This window comes from Coffea arabica, chromosome 4c, assembly GCF_036785885.1.
Source record: "Coffea arabica cultivar ET-39 chromosome 4c, Coffea Arabica ET-39 HiFi, whole genome shotgun sequence".
Lineage (NCBI taxonomy): Eukaryota > Viridiplantae > Streptophyta > Magnoliopsida > Gentianales > Rubiaceae > Coffea > Coffea arabica.
Window position 1 is genome coordinate 19,111,771 of NC_092316.1, and position 22,346 is coordinate 19,134,116.

Sequence of the window (22,346 nt, forward strand, 5' to 3'; positions counted from 1 at the left end):
CAAGATACATTTGGTAAGTGATTGACACCAAAATTTTCAAAATAACAAGTCTCAAACAAGATAGGCCATTGATAAGTCCAAAATGAGGGTTTTCAATCGCTGAATCAGTTTCGAACTTCGGCCACAACTCACTCAATTCAACTTGGAATTGAGCGTGGTCAGTAGCGTTGAAAACTAGATTCATTAAACTACAATTTCTTAGAAGAAATGATTTTCAAAATCTGTCCACATCTAGCTCATATTTGAGCATCAATTCGTTGCTCAAAACAGAGCTCCCAGTGTAGACGCAAAACAGAATGTCCATTTTATTTGGTATGGACTACTCACGTGGAATCAAAATGTCAATTTTATACTTTTGGAAATTTGGGAATGTCTAGTTTCCAGTGCTGTTTGATTTTGACATCGGAACAAAAAGTTATAGCCGTTTGAAAAACACTGCCAAAGCAGTTACGGGAAAATTTCTAGTTTTACTAGACTTCCGAAATCACCATATTTGGCCAACCAAATCATAAAATTTTTTGATGAAACTTTGTACACAACCTATATTACACATATACATCAGAAACAAGTCATTAGAATCACAAAAAATTGCTCTAAGGGCCACGGCATGTAGAGGGGCAGAAATGGAAAAATTCTCCCCTTCACTTCCTTTGAGATTTCCTTCAACAATACAACCTATTTCCACTAAATTAAACACTAATCCAACATTAATAACTTCAAAATACAACAAATCAGTCCATCAAGAGAAAGTGGGAGTTCATAGAGCCCACACACCAAATTTCCAACATAAATAAAGCTACCTATAAGAAATTATGAACTCATAAGTGCTAAACAACTTCCATAAGTCAAGATTTTAGTAGTTGATCGTTGTATGCCTTCCATGATGAACAAAACAGAAAATTTTGGCCTCTTGAAGCTAAAAGAAAACCGTGAGATAAAGCTCTTTTCCTAGCTTGAGGTGGTCTCCAAGTGGTTAGCTAAGTGTAGGTGAAATTTGAGATGAAATGGTGAAGATTGGTGCAAAGATTTGGAGTAAAAATGGTGAAGCTTTTCTTTGTCCTTCCTTGCTATTTTGGCCGGCTGTTTGGAGCAAGAGAGAGAGAGAGGTTTTGGCTGTAAATGAAGCTTCCAAGAGAAGCTAAAATGTGTGGCTCTAAGTTAGTCCGAAAGTCAACTCTCTCTCCCGTGCGTACGCGCGCGTTTCGTGCTCGATTCCTTTCGAATTTGTTTCACTAGTGTACTAAACCTCTAATGCACTTCCAATCATATTATTATTATTCACTCTTAATAGTCCAAAAATAAAAGTCTAAAGTCCCTCAATTAATCGCACGCGTAAAAACGCGTACTTCCGATTTGTGCGCGATAAAGTGAAATTTTCAAGAAATTTTTATAACGATAGCTTTACTAACTAATACTTGAATATTTGAGCATAAAAATACCTATTTTAAGACTAATGTACAAGTCTCCAATTTTTCAAGTTTATTGCATCCTCAAATCGATTATTAACTCTAATCGCATATTCACTATTCTCATTTAACGAGCTTTCAAAAATTAAATTTGGAAACAAATCATTTTAAAAATATATGCAAGTCATAATTCCATGCAATTGGGTCTAAAAAAGTTGAAATAAAATATTTAGAGTAAACGGACAATTAAATATTTAAATAAATTAGTAATAGGAATTTAAAATAAGTAAATTTTTGCGAGTCCTCACACGCCTCTCTTATGTATAGTCTAAGGTGGCAAAAATGTTGGTCATTCTCTCTAGCCAATTCTCCGATAACTCGAGGTCAGGTCCCCCAATAAATTTAAGCGGAGCAAATTTCAAAAACCTCTCTAAGGCTCTATCATCCCCTCTATCCTGGGCCCCGAATTGGTTAATTTGCCCTGGACCCTGTCATTCTACTAATCGTTCTATAATATCGGTCATCCGATTAATAGCAGTAGCCACCTAGTCACCCTCCACATGTCTTTGTCCTTGTCCTTGGGTCGGCCCATTTGCCGATCCTTGATCGTCCCCTAGAGGTTGGGTTTGCCTAGCCCCATGTCCCTGACCTCTACCTCTTTTTCGCCTATCCATGATCTTAGTTATGCCCAAATACAAGAATAGAATTAATTATGCGAGAAAATACTTAAAATACAAGCCAATGCAAAAAACATTTGAAATAACGATAATTAGCATATATTAGCAATTAAAGATCCATACAAGATCAGCAAGTCTGGGGCATTTACAAAAATATGGCCTACAGGTGCCATTAAAGTGCAATCAGTCATGTGCGTCAAAAGTAAGTTCAAGTGCCTCAAAAGTAGGCCAAACAGTCATGTACGATGGCCCCAAATCTAGCACCACCCTAGCTAATCCTAACCATACAAGTCAAAAGATCTATCATGCTAAATCTAATCCTCAGCAGGACTATCGGGCGGAACCTCCTCCTCAGGGTCCTCCTCAAAAGGCTCCTCCTCAGGAATGCCTTCACGAGCCAGACTATCGAAAGTCTCTATCACCTCCTCGATCAATGTAGTGGTATCAACTAGATTTCCAAAAGCCCGATCTCAGACCTCCTCACCTATCCTAGTCAATCGAGCTCTAGCCCTCTGAAACTCATTACGAGCGGCCTCAGTCCTAGCCGTCTCGTCTACCACTGTCTCCTCTAACTCCTCAATCCTCGCATCTACCATAGCGCTCAGCTCCTCGATCTCCTGGAGTAAAGCTCCGTTGGTATTCACCAACTGCTGACGTTCATCGTCAAGGGACAATACCAACTCATTAGGGTAGGTGTACGTCGTCCGACAGGGACAACGGGGAATCATCGAAGAATGTATCGGATACGAGATTCTCCTTCATGCATTCTATATCGAATAGACCTAAGAGGCACCACATGTCCATTACTATTAGCAGTGTGACCTCCATTACCATTCTCCATCTCTACAAAACAACCGCAAATTCTAGGTTAGAAACTTAAAGTCACTAATTCGCTCAAATATCGCTCAAAGTATAACTAAGTCATTTAATCCCTATTCTCAGATGTAAGGTCTCGAATATATTTCCCAAATAGATCTCTAAACTTAGTCTCTTTTCCACCAATACCGTTCAAGAAACTCTCGAGTACCAATTCTCTTTAACCACTGGAATACGATAGGTGAATGTTCAAGTAAATCCCACGGTCCAGTATCCTAAACTTTTAACCTAAGATACACTATAAAGATCTGAAACCTAGGCTCTGATACCAACTATAACGTCCTCAATTCTCCCCAAGGCGAACCAAAGGGTATCAGCGAGACGCCTGCCTAACTCTCGCCAGGACTCGGTACAAATTCAATCCAAATTTAAGGGTAACTGTCAATACTAAAAGTCAAAATATACAGAAAGTTCGCTTCCTTAATAAACATTCAAGTCTTGCATCACAAGATACCAAAAGTACATCTTATTCCCAAAATATACAATCTCCAAAAGTTGTCTAGACAAATACACTCAAAATTCCAATCAAAAGTGCATCAAGTCCCAAAATACAATCATTATAAGTCGACTAAACAATTACAACCAATGTACTAATCAAAAGAGTAATCTAGTCGGCTTTTCTCCAAAATCTTTCTATCCAGTCCTATTAAGGAAAATAAATCTAACGGCGTGAGTGAATACTCGTGAGGCCAAGAAACACACATGCAAGCATGTAGTCCAAGTAGCAAACACATTTACATAATAAGTAAAAACTGTAAAGTTCGAGTATTTAGCATTTCAAGGAAAAAAAGTAAACAGAAGCAATTTAAGGATACTGTAACTCTTAGGAGCTAAATTCCACGTAGTCGAATCAAGGTCTTGATCAAATTCTATGTTGATACTCCGTCAATAATATAAGTATCAAATCCTGTAGATACACCACTTTTTTCAAATCCCGTCACCTTTATACCCCCTTACCAGGCCCGCTCATCAAAGTTTTGATATTACTCGAGTATATCATGGCAATACTACGCGAGTATGCCAAGCAAGATCTCTCCAATAGATCATGATTTATGAATATCACATGGTTTGCTAAGCTTATCGATCAAGCCCACACTGGCTCGATTCGCAAAGTTAGCCAACGATTTTGGGCGTCCCTCGAATACAAATACGAATACAAGTCGATGATCAGCGCTCAAATCGACGATTCCAAATACGAATCACATATACAAATCACAAATGCGAATCACACCCACATTACTTCGTACAAGCTGAATATGGATTCACATAGCAAAGTTCAAATATAATTTCATTTGAAAGAGAACGAGTACGGTGAAGTACGCACTAGTCTCTAAAATTCCAAATTCACGTAACGGATAAGAAGCAAATCAAGCACTTAGCAACAAATTCATGTACTTGACACTCACCAATCAAAATGAGGGAGTAAGTGCTCAAACAAGCTTTTAGGCGTCTACTTCGAGATCCTCTTGAAGGTCCCCTTGAGCGCCTGAGCAAATAATAATTGTGTAACGGCCCCACCTCCCCCTAAGGCGAACCAGAGGGTTCGGCGGGCCGCTTGCCCAGCTCTCGCCGGGACTCAATCGCTCACTACAGTTCTCAACCCAATTACAATATAAATCTCAAAATTACCTCAAATTCTCCAATGATTAGATATTACAAATGCAGCGGAAACTGATTCCAATCGTGGAACGTATACTTACATCCATATCAATTTCAAATATTTACACAAGACCAACTCATACATAAAATAGATCCAAATTTAAACTGTACACGATATAAGCCATCCAGTCACGTGAATAAGCACTCCAAGCTTTTCTTCGCCTTGAGCCCTGTGGGGGGGGGAAATAAAACATTTTTGGGGTGAGCTAGAAGCTCAGCGAGTAACCATTAAAATCAGTAATCAATTCAGTTTCACAGTCGTTCATTTCAGTGATGTCATGATTTCAAGATCAAATGTACATTTATTGCTCTCGTGAGCCAGCGAGATCGTTGTACTTAAACACCCAACGCTCCAAACAAACATTAAACAGTAAACAGTCAGTGGGGGAGCCATTTGCTCCAGATGAACAGTACACAGAGGTGGAGACGTTGGTGTTCAGCACACGAATTCCAAGCACTCATTTAAGCCAAAACATGTCATGGGCCACATGCAAGCACTCATGATATGCAATCAAGTAAATAGTGCAACAAACGGTTCATAAGAAGCTTTAACAATAGTTTGGGGTCACTCACCTCCACGGCTCAGAAATCATCCATCACATAACATTGCCTTGCTCAAATCCAAGCCTTAGATCACAAACCCAATGCAAACAAGTCCCTTCAAAGTTCGGACAGCACTTCCCCTACATTTGCTAACTTTTCCAGCCATCATGGCTTCATTATTACTTCAGCCAGTCCCAAAGTCACACAAATAAGTTCATCTAATATCCATTCAGCAAGCTCCAAGTAGTACAAAGACAAGTCAAGCTAGGGAAAAGTCCGGAAATGAAGGTTAAGCTCAAAACCAGAAAAATAGTTTTGACGTCATTTTGCGGTAATGGTGTCAATTTCACTATGATTATCGGATGGGGGTGTAAGACCCACCGTTTCGAAGATATGAAACAGGGCTACAACAATGTAGAAGGCCACTCAATCCAAATCCTAGCACAACTAGGTCAAATATGCCAAAAATACCAAACCAGAACCACTAAAACAGGTTCACAAATCACACAATGCTGTAATGAGTCCAACTAAGTCTATACAGGTCCAAATGCCGAAGTTCCAAAGGCATATGTTAGCTAAGACATCCAGATACATTTCCTCAGAAGACACCAACAACAAAATCCAAACCAATTCCAGTCAAAACAAACGATTACAAGCGCAGTTTTCACATTCTGAGCAACCCAGATCAGCAATAGTAAAATCGACATATCTCACTCTACACTAATCCAAATGACCTGAAATTTTGCAGACACTTCAAACTCATCAATACCTACAACTTTCATGTTTTGAGCAAAGTCCAACTCGGCCTCTAACCCTATGATCTAAAACCGGACAGAATTAGGGGTTTATGAACCCTAACTTTTCACAATTCATTCCAAACCCAAAATTGATTGCAAATATCAACAATTCACACCTACTAGTGTCATTATAGGCCATTGCCAATCATCATAAACAACCACACCATCATGACCACATTAAACCAGAAAATTCATCAATAAAATGGAAACTTCACCCAATCACTTCAAACCAAGAAATAAACCATATATATCATCACTTTAGCCACTACTAAGCATAACCTAAGCTTTATTAAGTGAAGGAGGAAGATACACACACCACTCACCTAGTAACTAAGAGAGATAGAGATGTTGGACACCTTAGCTCTTCAAACAAACTTCACTAAACTACCTACTAGTACCCAAGGAAGGAATTTTATGGAGTAAAAACTAATTTAGGCAAGTAGTTTGGATGATTTGAGCTAGGAATTTGCCAAGATGTTGAAGAGTTTTGTCTTTCTTCTTGCTAGAGAGGGCCGGCCATCCAAAGGTAAGAAATGGTGATTTTTGGGCAATTTTTAAGATATTTAACCTTTGGTCAAAAAAAGTCAAAAATTGGAATAGTAAATCTTAAAGTAAAACCAATAAGAGGATGACACTTGTCACCTCATTAATGCAATCTTATCACTTCTTTTTCCTCTCACATCAATCAAATCTCACTCTCTATTTATCTCTTAACACCCGATAAATTTTACACAGTATCCGAAACTTAACCTTATTGGCCGAATTTTTCCGAACTTTTCGCACTAGTGGGTCCCACGTCCATTATACACTCTTAATTTTCCAAAAACTCTCCAATACTAGAAAAACCATCTAAAAACTATAATTACTCATAAAAATTCCTCAGGAAAATTTCCTAAGCCAGGAAATGCAAAAAACATGCTATTAAAGGAAATAAAACCCTCGGAAAAGATTAGGGTTTTTACGGGTTCTCAAACTCTTTTTTTTCGGGGCGTCACAATCTCCCCTCCTTAAAAGAATGTCGTCCTCGACATTCCCTCTTGTACTAATCAAGTCAAGTCAACCCGCAAGAATCACTAATATTTCAAACCAATCCCACAGTCCGGCATCCTAAACTTCAAGTCTAGGATACACTACAGAGATCTGAAGCCTAAGTTCTGATACCACTTGTAACGGCCCCACCTCCCCCTAAGGCGAACCAGAGGGTTCGGCGGGCCGCCTGCCCAGCTCTCGCCGGGACTCAATCGCTCACTACAGTTCTCAACCCAATTACAATATAAATCACAAAATTACCTCAAATTCTCCAATGATTAGATATTACAAATGCAGCGGAAACTGATTCCAATCGTGGAACGTATACTTACATCCATATCAATTTCAAATATTTACACAAGACCAACTCATACATAAAATAGATCCAAACTTAAACTGTACACGATATAAGCCATCCAGTCACGTGAATAAGCACTCCAAGCTTTTCTTCGCCTTGAGCCCTGTGGGGGGGGAAATAAAACATTTTTGGGGTGAGCTAGAAGCTCAGCGAGTAACCATTAAAATCAGTAATCAATTCAGTTTCACAGTCGTTCATTTCAGTGATGTCATGATTTCAAGATCAAATGTACATTTATTGCTCTCGTGAGCTAGCGAGATCGTTGTACTTAAACACCCAACGCTCCAAACAAACATTAAACAGTTGTCGCACCCCATTTTTTGAATAAATAAATAAAATGGTTTAAAAATGTATTTTTGTGATTGGAAAATGAATCGTGATTTAAAAGAAAAAATGGGTCTAAATGGGGTTTTGAGAATGCGACGATTTGACCCAAAATTATAGTTTAAAAAGGGTTTTTAAAACTAAATACGGAGTCGCCACTTGGTAATGAGTTAAGGTGTACCAAGTCACCTAAAAAATGTATTTTTAAAGAAAAATAGGAAAAAGTAGTGAGAAACCCTTTTTAAACGACTCCTAATCTATGTAAACCAATGAAAAAGGTTCGGGAGTCACATTTGACAAAGGGGAAGGCAAGGATAAAATCCAAGGCACCCCTTTGACCTAGCCAAGGCTAGTTGCATGATTTAATCAAAGATTTTCTTGTTTTAACCAAAGAATTTATTACATTTGGATGCACTACATGAATGCAAAAAGAAGGAAAAAATGCAAACCTAAATTCTAAAATGTCTCTTGTAAGGTTTTTGGTCCCAACCACATGAATTGTGGCGGCCAATAAAGGAAAACCTTATAGAGGTCGATTAATGCAAATGATGGCTAAAGTGCAAGTATGCAAGTGTATAAAAAGGTGAACGTGTGAAATTGTATAAAAAATCCAAGTGTTTGTGTGCAAGTGTATGAAAAGGTGCATGTGTGAAATTGTATAAAAAATCCAAGTGTTTGTGTGCAAGTGTATGAAATATAGTGATAAGTGCATATAGGTGTAATTAAGTGCAATTTTGTGAAGTAGAAATCAAATTGAACAATAAGGAAAGGAAAAGTGATGAGGAAATGTGAATTGGAAAAAAAAATGAGTAAGTGATAAATGAGAATGAATGAACCTAAAGGAATGCATCAGGTCGGGTATGGGAATGACTACTAACTTTTCGACTTCGATTTTCCCTTTGATTAGAAAGCAAAACTAGCGTGCTAAGGCTATCGAGTAGCCACACTCGCTCGTTTCCCTTATCAGAAGGGGACTCTTCAGGCAAATGTACCCTAGCTAGCATGAGATGCAAGTCCTAAAGTGAGGGGAAAGGGAGTCGGGGGGCATGCGAAATGATAGAAAAACTAAAAGAATGCATGACATGTAATGAACATGCAAACAATGCACGAATGAAAAGGAAATGGACCTATTGGGTCTAGCGTTGGACTAGCCCTTTCTATGAATTTCTACTAGCATTGGACTATTGGAAACGGAACAATGAACCACAACTAGCGTTGGACTAGTGTGGTGACGGGAAAGGGGGCCACAACTAGCATTGGACTAGTGTGGTTACGTCCATTCATCCATCACGTTCATTCATGACTATAAAAAGCGAGTAGACATGCGAAACACTCATAAACACATAGCACATAACATTTAGCATGCTCGACTAGATGCAAGGCCCTAACAAAGCAAATTGACACTTAACACGTAGGCATGCAACCAAACTAATGAACCTATTACATTCACTAACTAAAACAAAAGGGGAAAGGGAAAATGGATCAAATTGCTCGCCACAGCCCTATCTATTACAAGCCAAGAGGTGTACACATACCCCATCTAAAAGAATAATTTAATAAAAGCAAGAATGAATGAAATAATGGAACTAAAGAATGGTAATGAAAGCAAATTAGGCATGCGATTCACACTTAGCACATTGGATCACATAGGAGAGACAAAAGGGATAAAAGAAATTATACCTCCCTTGAAATGAAGCTCTAATGGAGTGAAATCAACTTATTTACCCTCCAAAATAATAAAGGAGTCAAGGTGCCAATTTATTTGACAAATAATCACAAATGACAAAAACAAACATGAATTTGAATCAATTAAATCATGTAGACAACCTACATTTAAGAAGTCAAAAGAAGAAAGGACTTGATTGCAAAAATTAATAAAGTCTTGGGGTCAAAATCAAAGAAAAATAAAGTTCAGGGACCTATTTGCAATTAATTTAAGGACCCAACTGACAGCATTGAAAGTTTGTAGAGCCATAGTGTAGTTAAGAAGAAATCCAGGGACTGATTTGCAAAATTGTTTTCTGGTTTCTTAATGGACCAAACCATTGGGCCATTTTTCCTTTTTTTGCTTGGGTCAAAACCTTCCAAGCCCAACCGAAAATCCAAAACAAAAGGAAATGGGCCATTTTCACTTTTATCAAGTAAAACCCAACAAAATGTATGGGCTTTAGCTTTCGAGCCCAAATTACTAAACCCAGGAAACAAACAACCAAAGACCCAATCAAAAATGGACCAACCCACCATCAAAACTCAATGAAATTTAATCCTAATCCAATTCTCATCTAATTTTATTAAACCCATCAAAATAATAAGATAACTAAAAAAAAAAACATTAAAACCTAATCATATCATAATCTCAGAACTAAATTACCCAATCACTTGCTGAAAATATAAAAGGGCAAATTGAAACTTAGAAGGGCCAAATCAACTGGAAATTTTTAGTTTTGGGCCACAATGAAATTAGACAGAAATTGAGGGGGTTAATTGCGATTCTTTAGGGAAAACTCATGCAAGCTTACGAAAAACAGGTTTCTTTCTCGTTAACAATACTTCTGCAGTTTTATTTCCGCAACCTGCTTTCTTGTTCTAACATGTAGATTAATGCAAAACTCAAACCAAACTCCCTATTTTATCAATCTAAAATCAACAAAGCTTCAATCCATTCAATTAACATCGTCTAAACACAATCATTTATCCCTAGAAAATCCAATCACAGCAGCGAGACATAAAATGCAGCAAAGGTACAAAAGGAGGAAATTTAGGATGACAAGCCACAGATTTACATCAAACTAAAAACTTCGGCAACGAAATCAGGAACAGACTTCAACATCCGAACAAATAACAAAAAGTTTAGAATGGAAACAAAACATGTCACTTTTCCTCACTGATTTCCTCTATCTTTTTTCAGGTTTGACAATCTCATTGCAGCAGTTTTTCCTAATTAAAATGACCCTTTATCCGTCTTAGCATCCAAACCAAACTGTACACTATACATCCCCTAGCCATAGCAATTCTGCATTCATGCACAAACGAAACCAAGAGAACATTCATGCATTCTTGCACACACAGCAACTAAACCCACATGAATTCCCAAATAAAGTTCCAAAACATAGCTCAAGTTAGGATTCAAAAATTGCATAGACAAGAAAAAAGATATTGCAGTAGTTTAAACATGTGATTCAAAGCCCCCTACAAAATCATGTAACCCAAGTTTCGAACAAGAAATCATCAAGCTAACATCGACTACCATTTTGGCTTTCTTTTCAATCAAAGCAATATCAACAATTTGGTTTCAACTGTAGCCATTCCTCCCATAGCAGTAGCTCGAATCGATAATCGATACATAGGGAAGCATGAGGAACAAAAAATGCAAGGCACCAATACACTCAATTTCTGAAATGCAAAAAGAGGAACTTGCTGACTTAGCCTGTTTCTTCACACGGAAAAATGTAAAACAATTCATCTTCCAACAAAGATTTTCAGCTCAGGCATTTTGTCGAACAGGTTGGGGGCATTAAAAAGTTCAACGAATCTTTGCTCAATTTACATTACAACCGGTCCCAAAATCATCAGAAAAAGCAAGGAATTCAGTCCAACAAACACAGAAGATATATGCGAACAAAAATTACAGACCATCAATAGAACAATTGCAACCTCAAATCCCACAGCAGACATGCTCTGAGAGCTTAAACAGAACCAAAATTTTAAAAGGAAAAGGACAGCTTACCTGCTCCTGCTTCGTGAAATTATTTTTCAGGTGGTGGTGGGAAGTTCCGGTGATGGCAGCAGCTCCGATTCTTCACGGGTTGTCCGCTCCTGAGCTCATTTCAATGCTTCCAACCTCCAGCTTGAACCTCTGTTTCACTGCTGGAACGCACCTTCCTCTCTGCTTGAGCCTTAGAGTTGCCGCCATCGTGAAGCTCTCAGTTTCTTAGCCTTCCTTGAACCCGTAGCTTCCTTTTCTCCTCAGCCGAAAGCTCCTCCCTTTCTCCGCCTCAACCTTCAGCCGTCAAAACCATCCTCAACACCCTCCTCAATACTCAGCCGCCCCTTCCTTCCTTTGCCCAGTTTTCTTTTCCCTTTCAGCCGTCAGCCCGTCCTGTTTTCCTCTCCGTTGTTTTTTTTTGCCAAAAACGCTCTGCAAAACTCCTCCTTTTTTTTCCTTTGCTTCGTCGCCGCGCCTTTCTCATCTCAATCCACAGCCGCCTCTGTTTTCCCCTCTTTTCTGAGCCCTTTTTTTCCTTCACTCTTGTTTCCCTCAGCTTTTCCTCTGTTTTTTTTAGCCGATCCCCTCTGCCGTTCTCTTCTTTTTCTTTTTTCCGTTGTTGACTCCCGCCAACCCCTCAGCCGCCACTCCATTCTCTTTTTCTGTCTTTTTTTCAGCCGTCCGCCTCTCTTTTCTTTTTCCATTCAGCCCCCTTAGATTTTTTTTTGTCGGCTGCTGCCAAATGCCACCTCCTATACACTTGTCTCATACTTCCTTTGACACTTGTCTAATGATCATTTTGTACACTTGTTCAACATGCACACTTCCACCTATTCCACATTGTTTTGTATTTTTGTATTTTTCATTTTCCACCTTTTTTTTTTTTGAAAATTAGGATGAAGGCAAAAATAAATAGATAATAAAATAAAATGAACTAGAACAAAAATAAAATAAAAATAAAAATAAAAACTCTAGAATTGAAACCAATAAAGCAAAAATTAAATTAATTAAACAAAAAAAGTTAAAAATAAAAAATTTGGTGTCTACAACAGTAAACAGTCAGTGGGGGAGCCATTTGCTCCAGATGAACAGTACACAGAGGTGGAGACGTTGGTGTTCAGCACACGAATTCCAAGCACTCATTTAAGCCAAAACATGTCATGGGCCACATGCAAGCACTCATGATATGCAATCAAGTAAATAGTGCAACAAACGGTTCATAAGAAGCTTTAACAATAGTTTGGGGTCACTCACCTCCACGGCTCAGAAATCATCCATCACATAACATTGTCTTGCTCAAATCCAAGCCTTAGATCACAAACCCAATGCAAACAAGTCCCTTCAAAGTTCGGACAGCACTTCCCCTACATTTGCTAAATTTTCCAGCCATCATGGCTTCATTATTACTTCAGCCAGTCCCAAAGTCACACAAATAAGTTCATCTAATATCCATTCAGCAAGCTCCAAGTAGTACAAAGACAAGTCAAGCTAGGGAAAAGTCCGGAAATGAAGGTTAAGCTCAAAACCAGAAAAATAGTTTTGACGTCATTTTGCGGTAATGGTGTCAATTTCAATATGATTATCGGATGGGGGTGTAAGACCCACCGTTTCGAAGATATGAAACAGGGCTACAACAATGTAGAAGGCCACTCAATCCAAATCCTAGCACAACTAGGTCAAATATGCCAAAAATACCAAACCAGAACCACTAAAACAGGTTCACAAATCACACAATGCTGTAATGAGTCTAACTCAGTCTATACAGGTCCAAATGCCGAAGTTCCAAAGGCATATGTTAGCTAAGACATCCAGCTACATTTCCTCAGAAGACACCAACAACAAAATCCAAACCAATTCCAGTCAAAACAAACGATTACAAGCGCAGTTTTCACATTCTGAGCAACCCAGATCAGCAATAGTAAAATCGACATATCTCACTCTACACTAATCCAAATGACCTGAAATTTTGCAGGCACTTCAAACTCATCAATACCTACAACTTTCATGTTTTGAGCAAAGTCCAACTCGGCCTCTAACCCTATGATCTAAAACCGGACAGAATTAGGGGTTTATGAACCCTAACTTTTCACAATTCATTCCAAACCCAAAATTGATTGCAAATATCAACAATTCACACCTACTAGTGTCATTATAGGCCATTGCCAATCATCATAAACAACCACACCATCATGACCACATTAAACCAGAAAATTCATCAATAAAATGAAAACTTCACCCAATCACTTCAAACCAAGAAATAAACCATATATATCATCACTTTAGCCACTACTAAGCATAACCTAAGCTTTATTAAGTGAAGGAGGAAGATACACACACCACTCACCTAGTAACCAAGAGAGATAGAGATGTTGGACACCTTAGCTCTTCAAACAAACTTCACTAAACTACCTACTAGTACCCAAGGAAGGAATTTTATGGAGTAAAAACTAATTTAGGCAAGTAGTTTGGATGATTTGAGCTAGGAATTTGCCAAGATGTTGAAGAGTTTTGTCTTTCTTCTTGCTAGAGAGGGCCGGCCATCCAAAGGTAAGAAATGGTGATTTTTGGGCAATTTTTAAGATATTTAACCTTTGGTCAAAAAAAGTCAAAAATTGGAATAGTAAATCTTAAAGTAAAACCAATAAGAGGGTGACACTTGTCACCTCATTAATGCAATCTTATCACTTCTTTTTCCTCTCACATCAATCAAATCTTACTCTCTACTTATCTCTTAACACCCGATAAATTTTACACAGTATCCGAAACTTAACCTTATTGGCCGAATTTTTCCGAACTTTTCGCACTAGTGGGTCCCACGTCCATTATACACTCTTAATTTTCCAAAAACTCTCCAATACTAGAAAAACCATCTAAAAACTATAATTACTCATAAAAATTCCTCAGGAAAATTTCCTAAGCCAGGAAATGCAGAAAACATGCTATTAAAGGAAATAAAACCCTCGGAAAAGATTAGGGTTTTTACGGGTTCTCAAACTCTTTTTTTTTCGGGGCGTCACAAATTGACTATCACACACTATTACTTGTAAATCCCTTGTTAACATGGAAGATTGTACACTTGTACCATATTAAGAAAATGTCATGAAAGAGAACCTTAATTACTCGAAAATCGAGACTCAAAAGTAGGGTTTAATAAAACAAGAAAAACTAATTTCCTCCGTGAAATCAAGTTTAAAACAATCAATCAATATCAAAGATTAGGGAAAAGTATCCAAAAGCTTATTTCCCATTAAGTTGGAAAATTTTAGTTTTGCACGTCAAATTTAGAAAAATCATAACTTGCACTCAGTAGGTCCAAAATTGGAAAAATATATACCATTGGAATCTTGGTTCAGAGTACTAAAAGTTCTTAGAGATACTTTTCCAAGATTCTAAACAGAAGGCATTCAAATTTCAGCTCAAAGTGGCTGATTTGAACAAGCAAGGCAGTTTTGGTTATTTTTTCTGCAAATTTTGGAAATTCGGCAAAATTCGGAAATTCGGCAAAATTCACAGAAAGTGAACTAGCCTCTTAAATTTGTAACACAATACGAGTCCCTAACAAAGTTTCAAACAGGCCAAACGAGACTAAATTTGGAGTTTTGAGCATCAAGATATAGCCATTCAAAGTTGGCCAAAATCGAAGACAGTTCAGTAAATTTTCTAGGTTTGAAGAACAACTTTGACACATCATTTGGGTATCGAAATGGTCTTAGAATGACACTAAACTCGGTACATTTCAACTTACATATGAGGGATATTCCTCTATCGAATTTCATGGAAAAACTCGTATGGAAAGGTAGTTTACAAAACTACCAAAGTTCAAGAAATTTTCAAGACAAATCTGTCTTCTTGTTTTCTTTTCCTTTTCAAACACTTTGCACCATGAAACCAGTCCCATTTTGGTTCATTTGTGAAACCAAGGACCAAGAAACATCTCATAAGCAATTGGTAGTTGGTTGACATCAAAATTTTGAAATACAACATCTCTCCAACAACTAACCAGTTGGCCAGCAAAAAGAAGGGTTTTTCAGCTTTGTTATAGTTTGGAAATTGAATCATATTTCACTCAATACAACTCAGAATTGAGAATGGTCAGTGGCGTTGAAAACCAGATTCAAAAGGTTACATTTGATCAGAAGAAGTCCTTTTGAAAATTAGTTCATAGGTAGTTCGAATTCAAGCGACAAGACGCAGCTTACCATTGTCATTTGAACAGAACAGCAGAACAGAATAGGAAACTTTGGTGAACTACTACGGTTCACTCAGTTTGAACTAGATGATACATTTTACACCGTTAGAAAACTACGGATGTCTAGTTTTGAATGCCACTGACGACACTCAATTCTGACTTCTGAACAGAGAGATATGTTCGTTCAAAGAACACTGCCAGTGGACCATTGGTACACGAATTTTTCCAGATTTGTTCTTGCCAAAATTCAATTTTTATCCAACCAATTCAAATGATTTTTGGTAGAAACTTTTTACACACCATACACAACATATATACATCAGTTTCAAAGTCATTTGAGAATAAAAAATTCGAACTAAATGCACGGCAACAACAGGACAGATTTCAGTCAGCAACCATGCGAAATTTTCCTTCAACTTTCCTTCGATTTTCTATCCATAATCATCTTAACCAACACTTAAACAACTCAAATCAAGCATTATATCATCATATCAGCCCATACAACCAAGGTGGGAATTCATAGAGCCCACTTCAATCAATCTAATCCAAGTAATAACAACAATAATGAAACTACAAGCTTCAAAGCCAAGGATAAAACCCATTAAAGCCAAGAATGAAAGATTGGATGGTGTTGGATGGTTACCTCCTAGCTTTGAGAGACACCAGAAATTTTTTTGGCACCAAAAGCTCCAAGAAAACCGCCAAGATGAAATCTTTCTTCTAGCTTAAGTGAATTCCCAAGTGGTTTGTGAGTTGGATGCAAAGTTAGAAGTGATTTGGAGCAAGAATTGGACAAGATGAATTGGAGCTTTCTTTCTTCTTTTCCTTGCTGTTTTGGCCGGCCAAGATGAGAGAAAGAGAAGCGTTTTTGGTGTCTTTACCTTGTGAGGAAAGCTTGAATAATGATTAGCTAGCAAACTTGGAGCCAAAGAATGAAATTTTTCTTTCCCCCTTTTACCCTTGGCTAGCCGAAAATGAGAGATGGTGAGGGAGTGATTGTGTAGCGAAACTTGGGGAGAAATAATGAAGGAAAGTTACTTTAAGTTATGTGCAAAAAGTCAACTCTCACTAGTGGTCGCGCGTGGGTTTCGTATCACTGATTTCTCTCAGGTTTGTTTCACTTGTGCACTAAATCTCTAATGTACTTCCTTTAACATTATAATTATTCACTCTTAGTAATCTAGTACAAGTTTCTTAAATCTCCATTTACCCTTTCCAGATAAAGCGAAACTTACAAGAAATTTATGTAACGGTGATATAATTAACAAACTCTAAGGTAAATAATTATAAAAATAACTATTTTAAGAATAAACATGAGTCTTCAAATCTCCAAGATTATTGCACTCTCGGATCGAGTTTTACCTCGAAAAATGTGTACTTATTATTCCTTACTAAACGAGCCTCCGAAAAATTAAATTTGCTAATGGGACGTTTTAAAAATGTAAGTGAGACATCGTTCCGCGTAAATGGGTTTAAAATGGTTGAAATAAATTATTCAGAGAAAACAGGTGAATAAATATTTAATTAAGCCAGTAAAATAAGATAGAAATAAGAAATTTTCGGGTCCTCACAATTAAATTGTTTAATGTCCAATTATTGACAAAAAATAGGTCGATGGCCAAAACATGATCCCGTCAATAGTTTAATGGCCGCTGAAGTTTTTTGCCCTAAGTTTTATTATACTTATGTAACATCTCTAAGCATGTTTAGATCATCAAAATGTGGAAATGCGATGATCTATGTAATGTTTCAATTTTTGCATATTCCTATTTTATGATTAAATGTAGTAATTGCTCTTGGAATATTGTTAAGCATAATTGGGTGGTTCAAATTGCCAAAATGTGACTTATTTATGATACTTACATGTACACATTCGTTATACGGTAACATTTTAGACGATTTGATTACTTAATCTTCATATAGAGTATGATTGGATGATGAATTTTGAATATGTGAAGAATTTGGCAATTTTGGTGATAATTTATGGGTAAAATTGAACATGTGCATAATGTATGTTCTTAGAATGAGTTTTGCACCTAATTTCGTTATTATATGGTGATATTATAATTACCTAGAGAAGGAAACATGTTTGTACTTCTTATTCTAGGTAAAGAGGGTGATAATTGTGTTAAATGCTTAAAGAGTTTGGGAAATATGGTGTGATGATATGAGAGACTCTGGCAAAGAGTTATTTGCAAAATATTCTTCATACCTTTGTCACTTTTTGCATCCTTGACCCTTACCTAATTTATTTGCTATTTTGCATTTTAGGTTGTATTACTAATGGATTCAAATGGAACTCATGAAGTTTTGAAGAAACACGGACAATGGATTGTGAAGTTTCAATGTTACACATTTCAATCACAATAATAGGGGAGTATTCTTTTCTGTATCTTGCTTTCCCTTCTTACACATTGAAGACAATGTGCATGTTAAGTGAGGGGGAGAGAATTGAGATGATATGCATCGGTTGTGATTGACTTGTGATTGAAATAATTTGGACTTGCCTTGGAAATATTTCTTGTGCTTAAATTTGTCAATCTTGGGTTTGCTGGCAGAGAGTTTTCTCTATTTATAAGGGGTAACTCTACCAAAATTTTGTCCAAAATCGCAGCATGCCCCAAAAAGTTTTAATTTTTTCAATTTTATCCAATGAGTAACAAGTTCCACACCATTAGTAACTCAAATTCCTTCTACTTTTAAGATAAATATATGTGACTTGGAAACTTCTTTTCTCATTTAATTTGGAAATGACTATTATGTGATTATAATTTGTGTATTTATAGGAAAGTATATCTTGAAATGTAGAGAAAATTATGCCTACATTTTGCATATTTGATGAAATTGCTTCTCTTTATTTGATTTTACATAGTTAAATAATTAATATAGTTAATAAGTGTAACACTCTTCTCATGATTATTTTTTGAGGGAATGTTATTATCTTTGCTTTGAAAAAAATAAAGTAGGAAAAGAAAAAAAGAAAAAAAAAAGAAAAGAATAAAAGTTGTTCTACTCTAATGGTTCATGTACTTAGTAACTGGAAGTTTTCATCTAAAAATATCGACTTTTGCATAAAACGGTACTTAAATTAAGAGTATGCAAGGCAACTTAAGAATGTGAAGTGTTTCAATCTTCGCCTCAAAAGGCACTTTCGCAACTTGAGTAATATTTAGCTATGTTATATGAATAATCGCTCTTTAAATATGAATAAGAAGATGATCATGGGTTTAGGAAATATTTTATTGGCCATAGGCGTTGCTTGTAAAATTGGGTAAGGATGAGAAATTGAGTTGAACTAGTTAAAATTATCATATAATTGACTCTTTTTTACTTGATATTAAGAGTACTTGAGTTTAGTTGAATGATTATATAATAGTTATTCATCTTGTTTTGAGGAAATGAAGTTGAATTATGCACATATGTTTATTTTCAAAATTTTGGATCATTGTTGGTTAGTATTTCTTATTGCTTGAGGACAAGTAATGGTTCAAGTGTGGGGGAGTTTGATAAGTGCATATTTTACATGTTTTAAGTGTGTTTTATTATTTAGTTTTGATGTGTTTTAACTACTTTTATAGCTAATTAACTAAGTTTTTAGTGAAATATGCATTTTGTGGTTCAAAGCGTAAAAATTGCATTTCTATGAATTTTAATGGTGAAAACTTCATGTTTTTGTAGGTTTAATGATTCAATCATCAATTGGAGTGAATTGAGAAGATAATTAGATGATTATTGATGATTTGAAGTGATAAAAAAAGAACATGTAGTGCAAAATACTCAAAGGATGAAATGCAAGTTTTTCAGCCTTGACACCTTGTGATATTTTGGCTATATCTTGGGTTACAAGTATTAGATTGAGGTGATTCTTGAACCACTTTGAAGCTAAGAGATAGATCTACATTTGGTATGAAGATATTGAAGTCCATTTTAGTCGTTTTCCAAGTCAAAAAGTCAAAATATAGAAGCGTAATTTCATGGTCGAAAGCCGAAATAGAGTTTTGATCAGTCGAGGTTATTTTGGTTATTTATCAGTCCACAGAGCTCCAAATTGGATGATTTCTGATGCATTGGAAAACTAACTTTCATGGTTGTATAAGAACAAGTTCAGCCTTTATCAACAAGAAAATATCAATTGAAATTGGACCAAAAATAGAGCAAGGATGAAATCTATCCAGAAAGTGCAAACCTACAATAAGGCCATACGTGGGATATAATACGCAACTTAAGGTCGTGTTTTTGAGTAGCGTATTTATCATTTTTAGCCACAAATTACTCTATAACTTGTTCTTTGTTCACACAACTTTCCAGGTCAATTCCAACAAGTAATTTTGGTTGTATCTGACCAAGAAGAGTGTGGAAACTTAGAGAACAACTCTTGGTGAGTTCAAAAAACAAATTTGCCAATCTAGAAACAACTCATTTGGCTCTTGTATCCTCTATAAATAGCAGCCTTTGGAGACCATTTTTGACAACTTTGGAAGGCTAGAGAAACTCATCAAAAATGTAGTCTTCACTAAAATTTCCTTGGTTCATTAGTTAGGGTAGTATAGTATAGTTGGAGTAGTTTATCCTTCTTATATTTGCAGCTAGATTTGAATGAACATTTGAGGAGTAAAGATGGAGAGCTTGAAACTCATGTGACAAAGGTGATTTCTTTCCTATCACTTTCTCTTTTGTATTTAAGTTCATGTTTAACTATAATACAAGGTTAGATCTTGTTTTTCATGTTTAGATAAAGTTTATGCCTAGAGTATGAATGAACTTTCTATATCTTATTAGTGATGTTTACTTGGTTAATTGATAATATTATTTTGAGCAAGTTGTTTATCACTTTTACTTTTCTAATCATAATTAATTGGCCATTAATTATGATAATATTAAGGTGTTAAGTTTGCAATGAAAATTGGAATTTAACACTAGTTCAAGGAAGTGGTAAACCTTGGGAATACATTCACGAGAATAGCGGTGAACCTTTGTGGCTTTAGTGAATTGGTTCATGTAATTTCATAGAAGAAATGAGATTGTTGTTAATTTCTTGACCATGAGAGTAGGTATGGCTTAGTTACAAGTATAGTTGATTCACTATGAAAGTAAGTTTAACATACATAAGGAAATTACGCTATAACTAGTCAAGATAATGACATTCACTTAACCGGTAATGTCATTTGCAAGAGTAGTAAAGAATTTCATACCTCTAAGAGCTTTCTATTGTATTTTTGTTACATTTGTAGTATAGATTTAATTTCTTATACTTGTGATAGTCTAAATAATAGAGAAATTTGAAAACCACCGGTAATTGATAATGTTCTCTGTGGGATCAATATCTAATACCCCTATACTCAATAAACGACTCGTATACTTACAAAAAATCACATGTGGGTATTTAGGATTTATAAATGTAAAACTTGACTATGGAATGAGTTTATTGTTATATGTATACCCCGCGCTCATCAGCAAACCATGGCAATTCAACAAGGGCATCCACTTCGATGGTATTTCTAACAAATATTCATTCCAGCATTGTAATAGAAAAGCTTTTCTTGTACCCCTAACACCTAATCAAGTGCATGAGGATCAAGAAAGCCTACAAAAGGAATGGGAGATTGAGAATGAAAAGAGACAAAAAGAGAAAGCCAAGAGTATAAAAGTGAGTGAGTTGGCTAAGCAATGTGAGAGGAAAAAGGCTTATTTAGAGTCAGCCAAAGAGGTAAGACAAGAGAGAAAGCAAAATATGTTGGTAAAAACCAAAGAAGTGAGGAAAGCATTAAGTTTTGACACACCTATATTTGGACTTTAGTGCAAAGAAGTGATGTTTATTTCTAGTGACCTGACTAACACTTTACCTTCAAGTGTTGTTTCTTTTTTGCAGAGTTTTGAAGATTTCTTCCCCGAGGAGATCCCAAGTGGACTACTACCAATAAGGGGGATCAAGCATCAAATCGATTTGGTTTTGAGAGCTTCACTTCTTAACAAACCAGCTTATAGGATGGAATCAGAGGAGACTAAAGAGCTTCAATATCAAGTAGATGAGCTCTTGAAGAAAGGATGGGCATGAGAGAACTTGAGTCCGTGCGTAGTTCTAGTCAAGTTGGTTCCTAAGAAGGATAGAAGTTGATGAATGTGCATTGATTGTAGAGCTATGAATTCAATAGCAGTAAAGTATCGTCACTCTATTCCTCGATTAGATGATATATTGGATGAGTCGTATGGCGTTCTGATATTCACAAAAATTAATTTAAAGAGTGTTTATCATTAAATAAGGATGAAAGAGTGTGATGAGTGGAAAACAGCCTTTAAATTGTATGAGTGGTTAGTCATGCCATTTGGTCTAACTAATATACCTAGTATATGCATGAGGTTAATGAATCATGTAGTTCATCTATGCATAGGAAAATTTATTGTTATTTACTTTGATGACATTCTAGTTTATAGAGGATCATATTGAACATTTAAACCTTGTTCTTGAAGTACTTAGACGGGAAAAGTTATATGATAATCTTAAGAAGTGCTCTTTTTGTACTAACCAACTTGTATTCCTAGGATTTGTAGTGAATGAACAAGGAATCAAAGTGGATGAGGAAAAGAAAAGAGCCATCTGTGAATGGCCAACTCCCAAAATGATTGGTGAGGTACACAGCTTTCATGGTTTAACAAATTTTTATAGGCAATTTGTTAAGGATTTTAGTACCATTGTTGTACCTTTAACTTCTTCGATTGAAAAGAATGAATAATTTGCATGGGGAAATGCACAAGAAAACACTTTCCAATTACTGAAACACAAG

At 36.3% G+C, this 22,346-nt stretch overlaps 1 protein-coding gene across 1 annotated transcript; it reads left to right on the forward strand.

Annotated features, from left to right (window-relative positions):
• Nucleotides 1-20,980: 20,980 nt before the first annotated feature.
• Nucleotides 20,981-21,619, forward strand: LOC113739081 (uncharacterized). Its single transcript, XM_027266327.1, has 2 exons — nt 20,981-21,271; nt 21,434-21,619. Exons 1-2 carry the CDS (start codon nt 20,981-20,983, stop codon nt 21,617-21,619), a joined length of 477 nt encoding a protein of 158 aa, XP_027122128.1.
• Nucleotides 21,620-22,346: the final 727 nt, after the last annotated feature.

What these genes read in the sequence shown, in the direction of transcription:
- LOC113739081 (XM_027266327.1), top strand. Translation starts at nt 20,981, where the DNA reads ATGAGTTTATTGTTATATGTATACCCCGCGCTCATCAGCAAACCATGG. An exon ending in ATTTAGAGTCAGCCAAAGAG is followed by an intron (nt 21,272 to 21,433) that starts GTAAGACAAGAG and finishes TCTTTTTTGCAG; the next exon opens with AGTTTTGAAGATTTCTTCCC.